Source organism: Corvus hawaiiensis, chromosome Z, assembly GCF_020740725.1.
Source record: "Corvus hawaiiensis isolate bCorHaw1 chromosome Z, bCorHaw1.pri.cur, whole genome shotgun sequence".
In the NCBI taxonomy this organism is placed as follows: Eukaryota; Metazoa; Chordata; class Aves; order Passeriformes; family Corvidae; genus Corvus; species Corvus hawaiiensis.
The window spans coordinates 1,208,541-1,228,738 of record NC_063255.1 but is presented as its reverse complement, the minus strand read 5'-3'; the positions used below and the strand labels follow the sequence as shown (position 1 = coordinate 1,228,738).

General features: G+C 48.1%; 1 protein-coding gene across 1 annotated transcript; it reads left to right on the top strand.

Moving 5' to 3' along the window:
- The first annotated feature begins 1,588 nt into the window (after nucleotides 1-1,588).
- LOC125320103 (tetraspanin-36-like) lies at nucleotides 1,589-20,168 on the top strand. Its single transcript, XM_048292110.1, has 7 exons — nucleotides 1,589-1,714; nucleotides 14,472-14,663; nucleotides 15,635-15,709; nucleotides 16,150-16,245; nucleotides 16,862-17,014; nucleotides 17,949-18,032; nucleotides 18,849-20,168. Exons 1-7 carry the CDS (start codon nucleotides 1,655-1,657, stop codon nucleotides 18,933-18,935), a joined length of 747 nt encoding a protein of 248 aa, XP_048148067.1. The 5' UTR covers nucleotides 1,589-1,654; the 3' UTR covers nucleotides 18,936-20,168.
- Nucleotides 20,169-20,198: the final 30 nt, after the last annotated feature.

Here is a 20,198-nt window from a genome sequence, read left to right as displayed (position 1 = left end):
AGGCTTGCTGGTAGGAGGAGCTCTGTGAGCAGTCCTCAGATTTTGACTTAGTGCTGATCTTTACTCTCCAAGGAATTTAAGTGTGGATATCAGCTTCACCCCACTTTCTGCATGGGGATTTCTCTTTCAGCAGCCAGCACAGACAGTCTGCTGCCTTTTAAAGCAGTTGCAGCTTAAATTCAGGGACTGCAGGCAGAGGCTGTCCATAATCTCCCTTCTCCTGGTTTCCTGCTGGAGAGCTGGTTCAGCACATCCCCTCCAAAGCCCATCTCCCCCAGAAGACACTTCATCACAGCAGTTTTTGGCAGGAAGGGGCCGTGGCAGGAAACTTGTTATCAGTGCATCCTGCAGCCCAGCAGAGGGGTGGGTTCAGCTCAGTTCAGGCTGGCAAAGGTCTTCTCTGCAAAACAAACCCCTGGCTGCCAGTCCTGCACCTCCAGCTTGTTTGTAAAAGCACGAGGCTTGGCTGATGGAAATAAAGTGACATTTGCAGCCCTCTGCAGCCACTGAATTCCAATACCCCTCCCTGCAGCTGCTCAGCCTCTCATTCCAGTGGATGGGATGTACTGTTGAGTGTCCACACCTGTGTTGTGGAGTCACAGAATCACAGAATGGTTTGGGTCGGAAGGAATCTTAAACACCATCTTGTTCCATCCCTGCCATGGGCAGGGACACCTTCCACTGTCCCACATTGCTCCAAGCCCCGTCCAGCCTGGCCTTGGACACTGCCAGGGATCCAGGGGCAGCCACAGCTGCTCTGGGCACCCTGGGCCAGGGCCTGCCCACCCTCCCAGACAGCAATTCCTTCCCAATCTCCCATCCAGCCCTGCCCTCTGGCAGTGGGAAGCCATTCCCTGGGTCCTGTCCCTCCATGCCTTGTCCCCAGTCCCTCTGCAGCTCTCCTGGAGCCCCTTTAGGCCCTGCCAGGGGCTCTGAGCTCTCCCTGGAGCCTTCTCTTGTGCAGCTGAACACCCCCAGCTGTCCCAGGCTGGCTGCAGAGCAGAGGGGCTCCAGCCCTGGAGCATCTCGGTGGCCTCCTCTGGACTGGCTGCAGCAGCTCCAGGTCCTTGTGCTGTTGTTCCCCAGGGCTGGGGCAGCTCTGCAGGTGGGGTCTCCCCTGAGCGGGGCAGAATCCCCCCTGCCCTGCTGCCCACGCTGGGGATCAGCCCAGGGCATCGACTCCAGTGTTAATCCAGCACTGAGCCACGTATTCCCACCGATCCATGTATTCCTGCTGTTCATGGAGCATGTGATTGAAAGGCTTCAGACAGACCAAACCAGACAGGCTGGGGAGGGCTGGATGAAGGGAGACGGCTGTGGGTTAGCAGTCCTGGAAGGCAAATCTGGCTAAACCTTCGTGCTGCAGTCAGAGCCTTTCACGAGGCTTAGTTTAACTTCGCTGAAAACTTGCAGAAGTTTAGGGAAAAAAAAAAAAACCTAAACTAAAAACCAAAACCAAACCACGCAGAAGTCAACAATCATTTGCTTTGACATTTCTTCCCGGCACTCCCCACCCCCTTCTTGGAAATCCGCCTGGTTGGCCACGGGGAAACGCGTCCCGTGGGTGGGCAGGGCAGGGCAGGGGCGGGCCGGGGGCGGCCCCACGGGGAACCCACGGCCGGTGCGGTGACACGGCCCCAGAGCTGCTGCCGACATGGACTGCGGAGTCATCACCTCCAAGACCGTGCTGCTGCTGCTGAGCCTCACCTTCTGGGTACCGGGGCTGCGGGGTGTCCCGCGGGGGGTGGCGGGGCTCTGGCAGGGGGACACGCTGCTGTGGGACATGCCCCTGGTCCCGGGTGTCCTTCCCACGGCGAGCCGGGCATTGAGCTTAGCTTTGTGCGGGTGACTCGTGCATTTCTGTAGCGACCCCTAATTATGTATTTTTAAAGAACGAGGAGATTTAGGGGCTTAAGTTTCTAAGAAATAGGGTCAGAGCTTGTTATTTTTGTTGGGTTTTTTTTTTCTTTGTGGCTTGTTTTTAATGTACCCTGTTTTTTAGTATTCTTTTTAGTTAAAGTAGGCTGCAGCCTCGTTTTGTGATCGGAAGCCGCATGGCGAGGGCATGGTAGAAGGACTCTGCTCCACTTTTGGGGCGAGGAATCTTTGGGGAGGAAAACAGCTGAGAACATTGTTCCAGCTGTGTCCTTGGCACAGTTACGGCTTTCCAAATCACTTCCTCAATAACTATTTACAAGCAAGTGAAAAAATGAGGGTGGTTTGTATACTTTTTAGCCTAACGCCTGTTGTTTTGAGGGTGTCGGCATCGGGAGCTCGTGGCGTGGCTGGGCTGCCTTGTGACAGTGGGGCCCAGGGCTCATGGCTGTTCAGAAGAGCTGGGGATTATTCTGGTGACCAGGCTCGGGCACTTCCCCGGCGTATGTGGAAGTTTGGAAAACCCCCACCTCCGTGGACAGCCCTGGGACTTGCGTGCTGCTGTTGGGGAAGGGCCCCTGTCAAGCCTCGTGTGTGTGTCAGTGCCGTGGTTTGGGGGTTCACAGCTGCTTTGTAGCATCTGAGTGTTTTCCAGACAGGGTTTTGCCAGGGATGCTTCCAACCTGCTGGCGACAGTGAGGGCCTGGAGCTGCTCGGCCCCGGTTGGGGCTCAGCATAGCAGCGCGCCTTGCTCTGGGTGTAACGGGGGAGGCTGCTGAGGGCTCTTCCCAAAGAGGAGAATCAGAGTTTTCCCAAAGAGAGAAGCTACGTGGGGAGAGAAAAAATAAAGCAAAAGAAGGAATACTGCTTGAATTAATCCCTGGGGCCTCGTGGGGTGTGGTGCCGTTTTGTGAAAACATGACTTGCTGCTGGCTGTGGTGAGGAGTGCGTCCCCTCCGTCTTGTGCCTCCTGTGTGGAGACTCGGCACAATTTATTGCTGCATGTGCTCCATGTAACTCCTGAGCCACTGGAACAAATGGAGCTGCAGGCCAAGTCACTGCTCCACACCAGATAGCACGATCTCAAAGTGTTTGCTTGGTTTGTGGTGATTAGTTTTTTGAAGTAGCCACAGAGAAACATTGCAGCATCCCAGTGTTTGTATGTGGAAAGCCCCTGAGCCTCAGATCAGGTGTAGCTCAGGCTAGCATCGTTGCTTGGCTTTTTAAAAATGAAACAACAGCTTCATGCCCTCCTAGAAATGTCTCTGGTGCCTTTTCTTCTGCTGTAGGGGAATTCTCTAATTGTGATACATCATCTGCATCCATGGACTGTCAGTAACTATCCTTCTGCATGTCTGTGGCCTCTGAATTTGGGGTGACCCAGACCGGCCGTTTGGGTTGTTTTTTATCCTAGTAAGAGCAGTGCAGTGCAGTACCTGTGGCATTCAGATGCTGCTGCCACCCTTATGTGTGGTAATCACATTCCAGCAGCAGAACTGCAGAACCTGGAATTCTGGTTTTAGGAGGGTGGAGATGGAGGAACCGATTCTTTTGTGCTCCTTCAGAACATTTCTAACAGTTAGGGCTCTGTAAGTGCACGGCTCTAGATGATTGTGAAAACACAGGATTTGCAAAGAACATTAGGGCCTTTCTCCAAGGAGTAATTCATGTCCAGACGTTGCATGCTGCAGATCTTTCCCAGCTTGGAAGTGATTATGGAAAATAATTCACCACCTGCGTAGTCAGCAGATGGTGCAGATGTGATTCTTTGACAGAAGTTATTACTTAAGAATATCCTAAAAAGGCAAAAAATCCTCTTTTGGATTTCTGATTGTTATCATGCAGAGTGAAGAAAGTCAGATCTTGCAGGATGACAAATCGGGGCTTCCTAAATGAGGTGAAAAAACAGCTTTTCTCCAAAGCACCAGGCTCAGCATCGTATGTGCGGGTCGTTCTTCTGGTGGGGGATCTATGCATAACTCCCCCAAAAAAGTCAGTAATTAAAGATTTTTAATTGTACAATTACCACAGATGGTGCTTCAAGCTGTGGGAGTTCTTCCCACCTCGGTTCTGCCCTTTAGCACCTACTAATTAGGTGCGAGTGTGTGGTTGTTTTGGTAAGTGGGTATTGGCCTGCTCTAGGTGAAGACTGGGGAGGCAGGTTTATCTCATGGGACCTAAAAGAGGGAGAGGGAAGGTCAGACCAGACCATGATGTTCTTGGTAATGTCTTTTGAGGGGAGTGGGCTGGGTGGGATGTGGTGATGCTCTTTCTGAAGGAGAGAGGTGAAATGCTGGGATTCACCTGCTGGTCCAAGGGAAGAAACTGAGAATCTTAAAACTAGACAGAAGCTTCGTGCTCCAATGTTTCTGTATAAAGTGCAGTAAACACCTTCCCAGGTTGCTTTTAACCTCAAAGCATCCAGCACCTTGCCCCTGCTCGCCTTCCGCTTCGTTGTCACTAAACAGGTCTCTGCCTTCAGAGGGGGTTTGGCATCCACTGGTGGTCCTGCGGTCTAGGAACTGGATTTCAGTCATCCTTGTAGGTCCCCTCCAACTCAAGATACTCTTAATTCACCACCCAAGGGCTACCTTAGGTGTTTCTGCAGTGAAAATCCTGTTGGCCCAGATTTCCCATTCACTTTTAAGCAGAGGTGCGTGCTTCCCCAGGCTTGCTTCAGTAGGCCAGCAGCAGGGAGGAGCATAAGGGTAAGTTACTGCATGGGGGGCTTTAGCAGGACCAGGGGATTTGAGAGCAGCGTTTGATCTGCTGACAAGAAGGGCAGGAGCAGCACTGATCCCTGGCAAGATGTGCTCTCTCTACCTGCCAGCAGTGAAGCCGGGCTTGTATTTCCCAGCTGATTCCCTCTGCCCCCACACGCAGCGGGGTGCTCTGGAGGTGATTACAGGCTGTTCATTGACTCTTCAGAAGACCCAGCTGGGTTTTGCAGCCCTGATACCAGGAGGTGTGAGCTGCAGTTTCTGTACTGGGATTTAACTGCACAGAAGACCCAGAATCCCAGAATGAAAGGGACCCTTAAGAGTCATTAATCCCACCCCCTGCCATGGGCAGGGACACCTTCCACTGTCCCAGGCTGCTCCAAGCCCCATCCAGCCTGGCCTTGGACACTGCCAGGGATCCAGGGGCAGCCACAGCTGCTCTGGGCACCCTGGGCCAGGGCTGTGCCCCTCTGACAGGGAAGAGTCCAGATGGCTGCGAAAGTCATTCATTGACTGGAGAATAGAGAGGGGCTTTGCCTTCTCACTGAGTCCTTGTGGAGAATGTCTCAGTGCTTCAAAGCTTGTCTTTCTCCGTTTCCCTTCTCCACCTTCCCTGACACACTACATCAGGTAGTTTTTGCAAATATTTTTGGATTTGCGACCTGTGAATTTCCAAGAAGCATGAATCAAATGCATTTCAGGGCATTAGTAGCATAGAATAACCATAAAATCCCAGAATGGTTTGGGTTGGAGGGAGCCTTAAGAGTCAACCAGTTCCAGCCCCCTCCCATGGGCAGGAACACCTTCCACTAGACCAGGTTGCTCAAGGAATCATAATATTGCTGTGGTTCACTTTAAGTAATTTGTAGTAATTTGGAGGTATAAACTTACCCACAAGAAAAATTCCTTTATGTATAAATAATTTGAAATCACTCATGCCAGTGATGGGTAGTCTGGGAATGCTTACTCTGAAGCCTCAGTCAGAGAGAAATCTGGATAATTTAAAAAAAAAAAAATTAAAAAACCCAGTGAGAAGGGAAATTCTTAATCATTTCTAATGAACAATGTAGCGAATAGCAAAGATTATGTTGAAGATTATTGGAGCTAGAAACACCTTCCTTTGAAGGGTGGCGGTATTCTCCAAGGAGTCATTAGAGAGGTCTGGGTGTTTGTGGCCTGTTTCTCACCTTTCTTGCCTCTTTTCTTAGGCAAAGCCTGCCTGTAGCTGCCTGCTTTACAGGAAAGTGGGAGACAGGCGGCTCTGCTGGGTGCTCATGCTCTGCATGATCCTGACAGGGAGATGGGAGAGCTGTGGAAGCTCTCCCCTCTGCAGGGGAACAATGCCCCAGGGTTGCCTGACTCACAGTACTGTCTGAAAAAGCTGCTTAACCAAGAGCTGTATTGATTTTATTTTCTTTTAACACATCCAGCAAGTGAAAATGGGGTCATTCATCCACTCCTGGGAGGGCTCAGGACCAGACTTCAGTCCAGACTCCTTGTTTCTGCTCCTCTGATGGAACTGATGGGGGGCAACAAGCAAGGGAGGTCTGGGGCACATCTTGACCCAGCATAAGGAGTGTTGGGTGGAGAGGGGAAAGTGGTGGGTTTGTTTTGGGTTGGAACTAGGGTGATTTTTAAGGTCCCTTCCAACCCCAGCCATTCTGTGATTCTGTTATTTGTAACTCGTTTCTGAATGGTGAGAGAAGAGCAGCCACATGAGGCAGAGTGGTCACAGGATGGGGCTGGGCACTTTGGTGTGATCCTCTTGAGTATGCCTTCCGAAGGGTGAAGTTCCTCCTTGTTTAAAACTATTCTGCCCAAAATCAGGAAGCAGAACTGAACTGACGTCCAGGAAAATGGGCTTTGCTGTATTGTGCAGGGGCCTCACGGGCTGCATTAAAATGAAGATGCTGGTGCTGTGTGGTCAGCACAGGGGAAGTGTTGGGACAGTGATGGGGATTCGGAGGAACAGGCTGAGTCAGACTGTCCCCAGCGGTCCCTGTGGCTATGAATGGACCCGCTGGATGGCCGGGCTGTGTATCCATCCCTAAAGGCACTTTGATCTCTTCAAAAGTCTCGCAGTGTGCAGGTCTCCAAATCCAGAGGTCTGATGTTGACAGGCTGGGGGTGATCAGCCTGGAGAGGAGGAAGTTATGTGGAGACCATGTGACAGCCTTCCAGTGTCTGACAGGGGCTACGAGGAAACCAGAGAGGGATTCTTCATCAGGAGCTGTAGTGACGGGAGAAGGGGAATGGCTTCACACTGAAAAGAGGGGCAATTTAGGGTAGATACTGGAGGGAATTGTTCCTGTGAGTTTGTTGAGGCCCTGGCACAGCTGTCGCTGCCCCTGGATCCCTGGAGTGCCCAAGGCTCTGAATGGGGCTTGGAGCAGGCTGGGATAGTGGAAGGTGTCCCTGCCCATGGCAGGGAGTAGAGTTTGATGAGGTTTACAGATCTTTCCAGCACAAACCGTTCTGGATTTCTGTGATTCTATGTTGTGGAAGTGCATCTGGTAGTTACAACTGCTTGAGTGGTCCTATTTTGTTACCTGTTTAGCAAGATTTAGGATTAGCTCTTCTGTGATTTAGGTGCACCTTGGTCTGGTGCAGGGACTTGGTCTGGTGTCTGAGCCTGGAACAGCTGATTGAGAAATTGGGGTGGTTCCAAAGGCAAATATTGAACTACAGGGTGTTTTGTGTCCTAACAGGCTGCTCAGATCCAAAACAGCCTGGCACTGGCTGATAAATCAATCCATGCTCAGCTGAAGTTACGTTCACTGCAAGCTCATGCCCTGCAGTCTGTGTATTTAGAATACGAGTGAAAATGGGAGTTCTGCTTTCTCCTCCTTGTGGTCCTGTTGCCTCAGAGGTGCACAGAGTTCTGTGATTGTGATTAACAGCAGCACCCTGGCCCCAAGGCAGGGGTTTAAGCATTAGAAGTTGTAGGAATTGGGGCAGGATTCCTTGCTTTGCACTGCATCCCACCATTTATGCTCTGTGGGGTATGTGCTGGCTTTTAGGGATGGGAAAATAACCTTGGAATTAGGCTTGGGGAACAGAAGAAGACGTGCTAAAACAACTCTTTAGGCAAACATTTACATAATATAACTTGAAAACAAGCCCACTACAGCCAGAATCCCCTCTGAGTGTGTGTTTTTGCAGCATGTAAAAACTGCAAGAAAACGTTTGTTTAGGTTTGGGGTTTTTTTCCTCCTGAAACAGAGACATAGGTTTTCAGAGCCTTTTGGCAGCTGCTCATTGTTTTCATTTGAGAAAGGAAAGGAAAAAGCAAGCGCTTCCAACCATACCCAGCAAGCAGCCCTGAGGTGTGTTTAGAAGGCAGGCTGAAACATGCCCTGCAGTTGTACATCACAGCTGAATATTTAGGTGTAACATACTTTGAAGAGTCTGCTGTAGCTTGGTGTAAGTTGGCTCAGAACAGATGTCTTGGTTCTGTCCCACCTGTGTAGCTCACGTGAGGAAACTGTGATTTGAAGGTTTTAGTTTGGTGGCATGAGATCAGCAGGAATTCTCTCCTGGGGCTGTTGGTGCTGCTGGAATCAAGGGCTGCCTGGTAGGAGCTCACACCTCTGGTGCTTTTTGCTCCAGTCCAAAGCCAGCTTGCTGAGTTCAGTATTTTTTTATTATTTTGTAAATCAGTGCTTTCATGACGCAAGGATCTGAGGGAACACAGCAAGTTTGTGTACTACCAGGAGACCCCGTCCTGCCCCAGCCCTGGGGAACAACAGCACAAGGACCTGGAGCTGCTGCAGCCAGTCCAGAGGAGGCCACCGAGATGCTCCAGGGCTGGAGCCCCTCTGCTCTGCAGCCAGCCTGGGACAGCTGGGGCTGTTCAGCTGCACAAGAGAAGGCTCCAGGGAGAGCTCAGAGCCCCTGGCAGGGCCTAAAGGGGCTCCAGGAGAGCTGCAGAGGGACTGGGGACAAGGCATGGAGGGACAGGAGCCAGGGAATGGCTTCCCAGTGCCAGAGGGCAGGGCTGGATGGGATATTGGGAAGGAATTGCTGTCTGGGAGGGTGGGCAGGCCCTGGCACAGGGTGCTCAGAGAAGCAGCTTTGCTTGCTCCTCTCTGACTGTGGCTGCCCAGGTGATGCTGTTTGAGCTCTCCTCAGTGGTGCCCAGTGGCAGGACCAGTGAGCACAAGCTGAAGCACAGGATGGTCCCTCTGAACATCAGAAACCCTTTTTCACTGTGAGAGTGGCCAAGCACTGTCACAGGCTGTCCTGGATGAAACCTGAGAACACAAATGTGGCCATACTTGATTTATCTCTGGAGAAATTAATAGCATAAGCAGGGTAGGAAATGGTAACTGGAGCCAGGAGGTCCCTTCCAGCTGGCAGAGTTTTAAACCCAGGATGGGAAAAGGGAGAGAAAATTGTGCACGTGGGATGGGAGGTGCTGAGCTGGGGTCACTCTCGTTGCTGGGAGAAACCAGCTTTGCCTCGGGCCAAGGGAGACCCTCAGAGCTGGTGAGTGCCTGGTCCATGTGGGGAGTTTTAAACTGGTTAAAATGAGCATTAAGTGAGGAAGGCTTTCTCAAGAGTGCTCAGTGCCTTTCTTTTCCCATGAAGTCACTAGGAAACCTGTTGTCTCCGTAGGAATGGAGTAGTGCAGCAGCCAGGGAAGACTTGAAACTCTGGTAGTGAATGGGAAGAATAAATCTTGTAGTACAATAAATCAGCAAGGGAGCCAGAAAGTGATTCCCTTTGCCATGCAAGCTGGCTGTTGGGTAATAAAATACAGTATTTATGGAGGAAATGTGCAAAACCTTTCGAGCAGAGGATTTACCTGTCAAGGTAAATCAAAAACACTTCTTGTACACAGAAAAAAAAACCCAACAAAGAACAAACAAAGATATGGAGTATCTTCTGTGTTAAGGAGAGGATGAGCAGCTGTAACTGCGACCGGTGTTGCTGGGGGCTGATTCTAGATATGAGGGACATGGGGGCAGCACAGGAGTAATAATTGTAATTGGGAAAGTTAATAATTGAAGGTGACATGTCCCACTCTGTCCTGTGGCAGATTGAAACTACTGAGAAGGTGATAGCATCCCAGTGAACACAGGTGTTGGATGGGAAGGCAAAACACCAGCATCGGGTGTTGCATTGGGTGAGGTGCCCTGACTGTGCAAAGACACTGGTGAAAAAAGTGGGATTTGAGCCTTAGAATTAACTCAGGCAGCTCTGTGAGCTGGCTGTCTTAATGACAAATTGGGTGGGAGTGGTTCAGAAAAGGTTTGTGTGGATATTCATAGTTCTTCCAGTATGTATTTGCAGTAGTTTGCTGCAGAAGACAACTGCTCTTACTGTGTCAGGAAAAATGGTATTGTTTATCTTACCTGTCTTTGCCCATAAAAAGTTAATGATAGGGTACAAAGTCCAGCCAGCCTGAGTTTTTTGTGCTGTGATGGGTATTAGTGCTGGCCCTGGGAAAGCCCCATTTGACAAAGGAGAAATGTCTTTGAGTCTCATAGCTTCCATTTTTTACTGAATAGAGGCTGCATCGTGCTGGACACATGGGGTGAATTTGGAATTCACCCTGTTCTTAAGCTTCTCCTTTTAACAGTACAGCTTTGTTACTCTGTATTTTTAATTGCCCAGCCTTTTGAAAAGGAAGTCTTACACCAGTTTACAGTAACAGACCAAGTCATAGAATTGACACTCTGAAATGGGAGGATGCTGGGAGAAACCTTTTAAAAACTACCCCAAAACCTCCAACCAGCAGACACTGCCATATAATTTCATAGTTGGTAGTTTGGCTCCTTTGCTGTACCTTATGTGGGTTTGGCAGGGGACAGAGAAGCCTGTGCTGATAACTGCAAACGAACACAAACCTCTGTTCTCAGCCATCACATAAGGCTGGCTTATGAAAACAGAGAAGTAAAGGTGGAAAAGCACCTGTTCTGCCTCAGCGATAGGAAAAAAAAAATATAGATAGATATAAATAAAAAATTTGCATCTAGTTCAGAACAGTGATAGAGGAAGCTTTAAGCAGCCCCTTCTATGGCTGTGATGCTGATTAGGTGGCGTGAAGTATCTGCATGGCTGTAAGCCTCCCGAAAAGGGCAGGGGCTTATGGTCACCAGTGTGTAAAAACTGTGGAACACAAAGTAAAAGGCTTGCTGTATTTTAAAATATACATAAAATTAGTGTTAGAACAGCTGTCCTGTTGTGCGTCAGTGAGACAGCCCAGGCTTCTGTTCCACGGGCAGGATTGAATATTCAGGGTGCTGTGTGTGCGTTACGCGATGGAGAGAGTCCCCCCTTGTTGTGTATGTACTGTGTGCACCTGCTCCCCTGGCTCAGCTGGCTCAGCTAAACGTGGAAGAGCTTGGTGAGCCCAGGCCCTGCCCAAACCTCAGCCTGGGAAAATCTGGTGTCTGTCACAGCTTGGCTGTCTTCTCACTCAGCCCCAAGGAGTTCACTTTTCACGCTCAAGTAGTTTCTCTGCTTTCTGTCAAGGGCGTGGGATTTGAAAAGTTGAGTGATTCTGGCCTTAGGTCCTTGAAGGGTGCGAGGTGTGTTGGGTGAGGCAGCAGAGGTGGCTGCAGCTCTGTTGCCCAGCCGTGAAAAGGGGTTTTCTTGCAAAATTCCCTTTTGCCTCATCTCGTCATCTTGTCTTAAGGAAGTCATCAGCATTGTAAGGAAACACCAGCAGTTTCCTGGAGCCCTGGTGAGTCAGCTAGAGCTGCCTGGGGAGAACAGGGTCAGGTGTGGGTGTTGTGCTTGCCGTTGGTGGCCCAGGGGAGGTGGTTCTGCCATATGGCTGCCTGTGCTGGGGTTTGTGCCAGCTGCACTGAGCCAGCGCTCACCCCTGCACTGCGTGAGCCTGATGGGCATGACTTGGCTGACAGTAAGCTGCCAAGCAGGACACTGACAGAAAGTGTGAAGAACAATAACCATTTGTAGTGTGAATTTCTTGGCATAATCCTAACATCCTTGTATTTAATTTACATGGGTTTGAGAAGGTGGTTGACTAATTGTGAAAAACGAAGTATTTGATCTATTCCCCCTCAAAAGTAATCGCTCAAACTGGCCTTTGTGAGATTGTTTTTTTCTTGAGATCCAACAGAAACCTAATCAGACATACTTTGAGATCCAACTTTTGCAATGCAAAGGACTGGTACTTCTAGAGAAGTACATCTTAGTATATCTTCATCTCAGATCTAGGAATGGACTGTAGGTTTTGTATTGTTGGGGTGAAAAAATCCTTCCACCAGATTTAGAATTTGCTTTAAATTCTGGAAAGGTGTAAGGGAAGAGTTCTGATTTAAAAATATTCTGAAATATTTTTCGTCTTTGCTTTCAAAACTTGCCTCTGGGACTCACCTGCAAAAACAAATCAGGGAAGAGATCGTTAGCTGTGATGCCTTCTGTTCCTGAGTGACCCTGCTCTTCAGGATTCTTCCCACTGAATTAAAAACCATGGGTGAAGTGCAGCATCTGTTTGTGGGGAAAAATGCCATCTTCCTTTAAGCCAGATCTTTTCCCAAAGACTTCTGGGTTTGTATGAGTAATGAGTATTTTGGACCAAACCACTACACTTCATTACACTTCCTTTTTCTGCTTGGAAGCAGAAGTTTGGAAATTTTAATAGACTTCTTGCTGGTTGTGTTTTGTCTCTTACTGTAAACGAGGCAATCCCAAGTATTGCAGTAAAACCCTCTGTGAAAGTGCTTTACATTTGATGTCCTTGAACTTAACACTGGACCTTCTGGTTTTGTCTTGCTATTGTGGAGCTTTGCTGGCCCTGGCTTTAGGGGCCTTCTGTGAATTGACTTCATCATTTATTTATTTTTTCTTAATTTGTGGCAGCCTTTTACTTGCAGCAAGGTTTTTGTTAGCTCCCCCCAGACAGTTGGTCTTAAGCTTCCTGTGCTGCTTCCTTTGCACTGTGTGTTGAATGTGCTGGAAATGGATGGAAAATGCAGTATGGATGAAAAATGAAGAGTGTTTTTCCACCATGGTGGAGAGTGACATTGGACACACACTGGAGTGGACAGGACACAGGGAATGGCTTCCCACTGCTGGAGGGCAGAGTGAGATGGGATATTGGGAAGGAATTGTTCCCTGTGATGGTGGTGAGGCCCTGGCAGAACTTTGCTTGGCTCTCCATGACTGTCCTTGCCCAGATGATGCTATTTCAGAACAGAGAATAGGTGGACAGACACGTGCATCCAGCCTTCCAGGCCAGAAATACAGGATAAACTTTTTGAGTCATGCACTTTTCATTCTTTTTTTGCAACTGAAGGCAAAGGAGGATGGAGGTGGGGCATCCCCACCTCCACCTTTAGTGCTGCTGCCATTCCAAGGACTTTTCCTGTCCTACTTTCAGTTCAGGAACATATGTTGGAGGAGAAGGTAGGGTTGCTCCTCCTCAAAACCCCACTCCAGTGGTGAAGTGAGAAGGCAGTGGTGCCCTTTGAGATAAAGTGGTCTCATCCTTTCCCTGCATGCCTAACAAGGGGTGGCAGGAAAAAGCCACGGTCACCCTGTACCTGCAGAGAGGGGAAATAGGAAAGAGATTTTCCTTAATGAGAGGAAAAATGAAAGGAAGCTTTAGGAAATGCTTTAATTACTAGCACTATCTGAAAACCCAGTGCCTGTGGAGAGGAAAAACAAACAACCTGTTGAGAACTGGTGATCCTATTCCTTTTCCTGATACCCCACTTTGAAGAGGACCTGCTGTATCTGAGCCCCAGCACAGCAGAATCTTGTGTGGCATATGCTAAATGTCTCTGGCTTCCTCACTTGGTGCTTCTGACCCCAGTAATTCTGAGGTACAGACAGCATCCAGGAATGCAAGATTATGGGACGGGAGCTGTCTGAAACAAAGGATGTTCCTGCACTTGGAGGTAATTGCAGGGCAGGCAGCAGACCTGGCTGGAGGGGAAAGAGCCAAACAAGGTAAAGGAATTAGCAAGTCCTAGCTCCAGCATGAGGAGTGTTTGATTTAATTAAAACATACAGTGCTGGGGAAGTAATGAACTGCTCCAGGCTGCATGATGAAATCCTGCTGTGACCTGCTCAGAACAAACCGGCTGGTTTCCCTCAAGTTTCCAGAATGTGAATACAGAGGGTGTTTCATTTTACTTGTGCTGCAAGATTACAAAGGGTGGGTGAGCCATCCTGACTCTTGAGAGAGTTTTTTTATGCCATCGGTGAGGTTTGGCAGGGCATGGCTGAGTCTTTTGGTGGTGTTTCCAGGGCTGTACCCAGTCCAGTGGATAAAAGCCTTTGGTCTCCAGGACAACTGTCACTGGTGCACTGTACGTTGGCCTCAATCGGCGAAACATCCTTCTGGGAGAGAGATTATTTTAGATTATAAATAGATTATTGCAGAAGTCGGTTTCCTCCAGGAAAAGGAGGGACTCTGTTTTGCTTAGACTAGGTACATTTGTGCCTGCCTTAGTGGTTAACACTGTTGTGAGAGTGCAACGGATGAGTTTTTTCTCAAAAAAAAAAAAAAAAAAGCCCCAAACCAACAACTCGTCCCTGTGGTGATCTGATTCCTGCAAATGCAGCCTTGGGTGGGATGTAGGTGATCCTGGGTAGGCAGTGTGAGCTTGGCATTCTGCGGAGACACTGATGTAGCTCTGTAGACTCCAGCCTTTCAGCTCGGCTCCACTGGTGCCTTATTAGCCAGGGAGTGATCAAGTGAATTCTGTCTTCTCTGTGTTCAAGTTTGAATGCGTAGCTGGATTAGGTAATAGTTTCAGATGCAGCATGTTTTTCTTCTATCTCTTTGCACACTGTAGCCATTATTTCCAAAACCACTATTAGAAAACAATCCACGATTAGTTTCCAGGTCAGAGGCTTAATAAATAACTGCTAATCACTTTCCTTACTGCATTTCAGGCGGCAGCTGCAGGCCTCAGCTATGTTGGGGCGTACGTCATCAACACCTACAAGAGCTACGACAGCTTTCTGCAGGACAAGTACGCCCTGCTGCCGGCCGTGATCATCATTTGCGTGGCCGTGGTGATGTTCATCATCGGGCTGATCGGCTGCTGTGCCACCTTCCGCGAGTCTCGGGTCGGCCTGGGGCTGGTGAGTGGCACGTCCGTGTGCATCGTCTGCCTCCCCCTGGCAGGGAAGGTGCTAGGCTGGACCTCGGGGGTGTGAAACAGAAAGTAAAAGGTCATTGTGATACACACTGCTGAAGCACTGCTGGTTCGTTCGAGTCATGTACTGCTGTGGTGCTCTGGTTCATGGTGAGTGAGCCGCAGGCTGGATTGTCAGTGGCACTGCCTTGTGCAAACACCCCCTGCTATCGACAGTCTCATGCTCTGCCTCACCTGGCTTGATGAAGGTGAGTGTGGGAAGCAGCAAGTTTTGAGGAGTGAGGTGGTGAAGGAACAGGAGGAAATACAAGTTTCTAAGCAAGCAAACCAGATGTATATCTGTTTTTCTGCTGACTTAAGTCCTCTGACTGCTGAAAGCATGCCTTGACTTCTCATAGAATTATTTTTAAAAATCCAGAAAGGTTCACTTAGAGTAACTTCATGCCCCAAGTCATGCCCTGAAGGCAATGTGAGCTCCACAAGCAGTGCACAATGTACCTAACTTAGCTGCTGGTTTATGTGTGCACTCTCCCCTTTGACATCCGCCTTGTGAAGTGTTTCATAGGCTCTTCACACAGGTCATGTCGTGGCAGTGTTCAGGATCAGGCACGAGCCTATGGAGCCGCAGTCATTGTCCCAGCCATGAGCAATAATTCCAGAAAGGTTTGGGTTGGAAGGAACTTTAAAGCTCATCTGATTCCAACTCCTTTTCCATGGGGATGGACAGCTTCCACTAGACCAGGTTGCTCCAAACCATGTCCAACCTGGCCATGAACAGTTCCAGGGGTGAGGCACCCACAGCTTCTTCTGTTCTAAATTGTTCTGGGAACTATTTTGATAGGAGAGGCAATAGGAGGTAATGATCATTTACTGATGTAAATTTAGGTGAAGTGTATTGTGCAATTGAATTCAAATACTGTGGGATTCTCTCTTACAGTCTCTCTCTTTTATTTTCAGTTCTTGGCCATTATCCTGGTTATCTTCATTGCAGAAGTGTCCGCTTTTGTACTGGGATTTGTTTACAGGGAAAAGGTAAGCAAAGAATTGGTATCTGTGTCCCAACCTAAAAGTAAAGAATACATCTCACATTTTTTGATCATTCCAATTTATCTGGGTTTTTTTTTACTTCATCCCCTGTCCTGCAACCTGCAGAGCAAATGGGAAAGGGTATGTCTTTGTTGGGAACACAGTGAATACATAAAGTGCCTGGCAGGCATCACAACAGTCTCTGAGTTGAATTAAACAGTTGTTGATGCTCCCAAAGGAGGGCTTTTCCATCAGGGGAGGCAAGCTTCTACCCAGGAACGTGATTCCAGTTAAACACAACCTGAATTTTGTGTGATTTTGATTTTTTAAAACTTTTGTATCCCCTCCCCCACATAGTTGGGATACAGATACTTTGCAGTTTCCACCAGAAAAATTTTCAGCTCTCACATTAAAACCATCTGCATTGTTTTTCCCTATCTAAACAGGTAAAAACTGATGTGCAAAGTACGATGCGCTCAGTCTTTGAGAAGTATGATGGGAAAAACTCAGAGTCTAAAGTTGTGGATTACTTGCAAGAACAGGTAACAAAACATTTAAGCATTGTTTGGAAAAGAGCAATTGGGTCCTAAACAAGGAATTTAGGCTGGGAAAGGAGGGAAAGGGATGAGTGGGGCTGTGTCCTGGAACCTGGCTCTGGGTTTAGCATCTGATTCTCCAAGGCAGCTGAGGGTGCGCCGTACTTTGCAGAGCTGGTGTGTTCAGGCTCCAAGTGTGAAGTTCATGTAGTGAGGGATCTGGTTAACAGGAGTGACATTTGCATCAGAGCAAACAAGTACATATGAGTAATTGCTGCTGGGAACACTGCACCATAAAATAGCGAGATGATGGAAGACTCTACCCTGCAACTTGTCACCTTCATATTGGAGCTTTCACGGAGAATAAACTAAGAAGGGTGTAATAATGTGTGAAGGAGGTTGATTTATTACATCTGTGATTGTTTTCCTGAAGCACCGCTGCTTGTAAATCTGCTGCAAACTAGTGGGACCTCTGTCCCACTATGCCTAAGAGAGGTTTAACTCAGCATGAGCATTCGCATACATGAACATGTATAATATCTATACATATTATGTAACTAGTAATACATATATATTATATTATGTAACAGTAACCGCTGTGTAACTGTCCTGTGTTTGGTAGCTTCTCTGCTGCGGGGTAAAGAACTACAGTGACTGGACGACCACCCAGTGGTTTAATTCCAGTGGGAACAACAGTGTCCCCCAGAGCTGCTGCCAGCAAGGGGTGAAGAACTGTACAGGGCATCTGGATCAGCCACAGAAACTCAACACACGGGTGAGGATGAGGGGCTTGGTTTCACAGCTGGGCTGTGTTCATTTCCAGCCAGGTGGAACTGTGGACGGAAGCACGTCTGGCAGAGTTTAGGGATATGCCCATAGCTGTAGCTGTTTAAACAGATGTGGAGCAGGGAAGACTCATGTAGGATTGATCATGCTGAACCTGGAGGATGAAGATGCTCCAAGCGCTGGAGCCCCTCTGCTCTGGAGCCAGGCTGGGAGAGCTGGGGGTGTTCACCGGCAGAACACTCTAGGGAGACCTCAGAGCCACTGGCAGTGCCTAAAGGCTGCCTGTAAGGAAGATGAGGTCAAACATTTTAGCAGGGCCTGTTGCAACAGTACAAGGGGTGATGGTTTTAAGCTAAAAGAGGGTCAGTGTAGATCAGATATGAGGATGGTGAGACCCAGGCACAGGTTGCCCACAGGAGCTGTGGCTGCCCATCCCTGGAAGCGTTCAAAACCAGGCTGGACAGGGCTTGGAGCAACCTGGGATGGTGGAAGGTGTCCCTGCCTATGGCAGGTGGTGGAACTGAATGATCTTTCAAGTCCCTTCCAACCCAAACCATTCTGTGATTCTGTTAACTCCATACCAGGTTCTCCAGTCTGGGGCATAAGCCCCTAAGTTGACTTTTATAGATACCATTGATGGCCTTCCGGCTCTGAGTTTTGGCACTTAGTTTAAGCGACCTGAGCTAGAGGAAACTCAGACACAGCAAATGTCAGTGAGTTGCAGTTTGTCAGTGCCTCTCCTCATGCAGGAGGAAATAAGCCATCAGGTCTGGAAGCCAAGAATTGAGTTCCTCAGGTCTGCAGTGCTGGTTAGACAGGCCTTACCAGGGCCTGCTTCCTTGGGAGATTTGAGGGGAAATAATAAAAACTTTCAGCTGGGTGAACACCTTTTAGCATGTTTTTACCTCTCTCTTTCTTGGCAGGGCTGTGCACAGGGGCTGGAGGCTGGGCTGCAGAGCGTCATTGGCTATGCCATGCTTGTGATCCTGGGGTTTGCCATCGTAAAGGTAAATGCTCCTGTCTCTTCCCTCATGAAAATAGTACTGTTTGCCCTTGGATCCTGGGTCTTTTTCCTCTTCACTGTCCTATTTCCTACAGCTTTCTTCTGCCTCTGAAGTAGACTCAGTCCTATGTTCCTCACTGGTGTTTTTCCAACTGTCTCCATTTCATTTGCTTAACGATGATGGGAGGGATTCAAAAGATAGTAAGGGATTTGGGATGGAAATTCAAAGGGGAATCCATTTTGTCTTAGAGTCACAGAATCCCAGGATGGTTTGGGTGGGAAGGGAGCTTAAAGCTCATCCCATTCCACCCCCTGCCATAGGCAGGGACACCATCCACTGTCCCAGGCTGTTCCAAGCCCCATCCAGCCTGGCCTTGGACACTGCCAGGGATCCAGGGGCAGCCACAGCTGCTCTGGGCACCCTGGGCCAGGGCCTGCCCACCCTCACAGACAGCAATTCCTTCCCAATATCCCATCCAGCCCTGCCCTCTGGCACTGGGAAGCCATCCCTATCACTCCTTGTTCAAAGGCATGCTTAAATATTTTGGAGAACTCATTCCAGAATAATCCCAGCTTTTCACTGAAATTCTCCCCATGGCAAGACAACTAGTAATTAATACAAATTTATTAATTAATGGGACAAACCAGAGAGGAGACACTCAGGCTGGAACTATTACTGGGAATTGGTATGCAAAAATAACAGACGTATTTTAAGTGAGTTTTTTTCATGCGATGAAGTCATCTGATATGTCGGTGTTTAGTGTGATGGCTTACAGAAATCCAGCAGGACTAAGTCTCTTGTGCACTCCCTCTCTTCCAGTTCTTCGGCATGCTGAGTGTCTGTGTGCTTACTTGCAAGAAAGAAGAAAGTGGGTATCAGCCTCTTTACTCAGGGGTGTTTGCTTAATAAACTGAGAAGAACAATCTTGCTTCCTGATGACGCAATTGACTTGTGACCATACCACAGCTTTCTGAAACGTTATGCTAAGTTTGGACTTGTGACTTCAGGTAGCACTGGGTGGTGTAGTACGCTCCAGAAAGAAACTTTCTTCTGCCCTTCTTTCCTCTGCCCCAAATACACACAGCAGAAACTTTATTTTTTAATCAATAAACTGGTGGAGGCCGCAGGAGGGGTTTCAGTTGTCTGCAGAAACCTCAGGTCATTCCTATGACGTGGTTTAAACAGCAAAATAAACTTCTGAATGCCAGGTTTAAGTATTTTTCATAGGCACGGGGATCTGTAGTATGTTTTTGCTATATCTGATTGTACAGTTTGGGGGTTTTTCCCCCTTCTTTCTTACAGCTGTATGTTGCAATTCTGTTTACAGCATTACAGAATTGCAGCGGTTGTTAGTGCAAGACAACCCCATGTTTAAGGTCTGGGACAAGCATTTGTGTGGCTGTTTGGAGAAGCTAGCAGACATGAAAAAACCCAGGTTTTGAGCTTTTGTGCTCAAAACTCTCTCTCTTTGATTTGTTTTTAATCTCTTAATTATTGACATTAAATGCTCCTTATGAAGCAGGGCTTTTGAACATTTTCTTTCTCCTTTTTCTATGGTTTGCCTTGGGGAATTAGTGCCACATTTCCACCCTGATTGTGTTTTCTCTGTGAAAACCTTAAAAATACGCATTCTAATACAAAGCAATTTCAATAACCTGCTGTAGCATGGCTTTCACACATTTTCTGTTCTCCTTAATTCTGCTGGACACAGTCACTTACTCCTTAGATTGCATCCCTGCTTTAACACAGTCCTTCTTTAACTCATTTGTATGTTAATCTGTTTATAAGCTCTTCAGGATTTTGGGGATAGAGAACGGAGAGAACTGTGAGCTTTTATGTACCAGGGAATTGTGGAAAAGCAGCAGAGATTCTGCTCATTCCTTCCTTGGAGAGATAAACAGCCTGTCCTTAACAAAATAAACCTTTATATTTGTAGCTAATTAGAAAAAAAATTAGTTTGCGGTCAGTGTAAGCTGTTTAATTATCCCCATACCTACCCCAAGAGAAAAAGGAAAGCAACTAGTGACAAAGTCCTATAGGAGACACACCAGCATGACCATGTGTACGTTGAAAACGGAATTTTTATTGAGCGCTTTGTCTTCTGTTAAATGCTGAAATAAACTGAATTTATACAACCAAGTAATAAGTGGTGTGGCGGTTCTTGGTCGC

Coding starts and splice junctions, on each gene's coding strand:
- LOC125320103 (XM_048292110.1), top strand. CDS start 1,655: ATGGACTGCGGAGTCATCACCTCCAAGACCGTGCTGCTGCTGCTGAGC. Junction 16,246..16,861: donor TGGATTACTTGCAAGAACAG/GTAACAAAACAT, acceptor TGTGTTTGGTAG/CTTCTCTGCTGCGGGGTAAA. Junction 18,033..18,848: donor TGGGGTTTGCCATCGTAAAG/GTAAATGCTCCT, acceptor CCTCTCTTCCAG/TTCTTCGGCATGCTGAGTGT.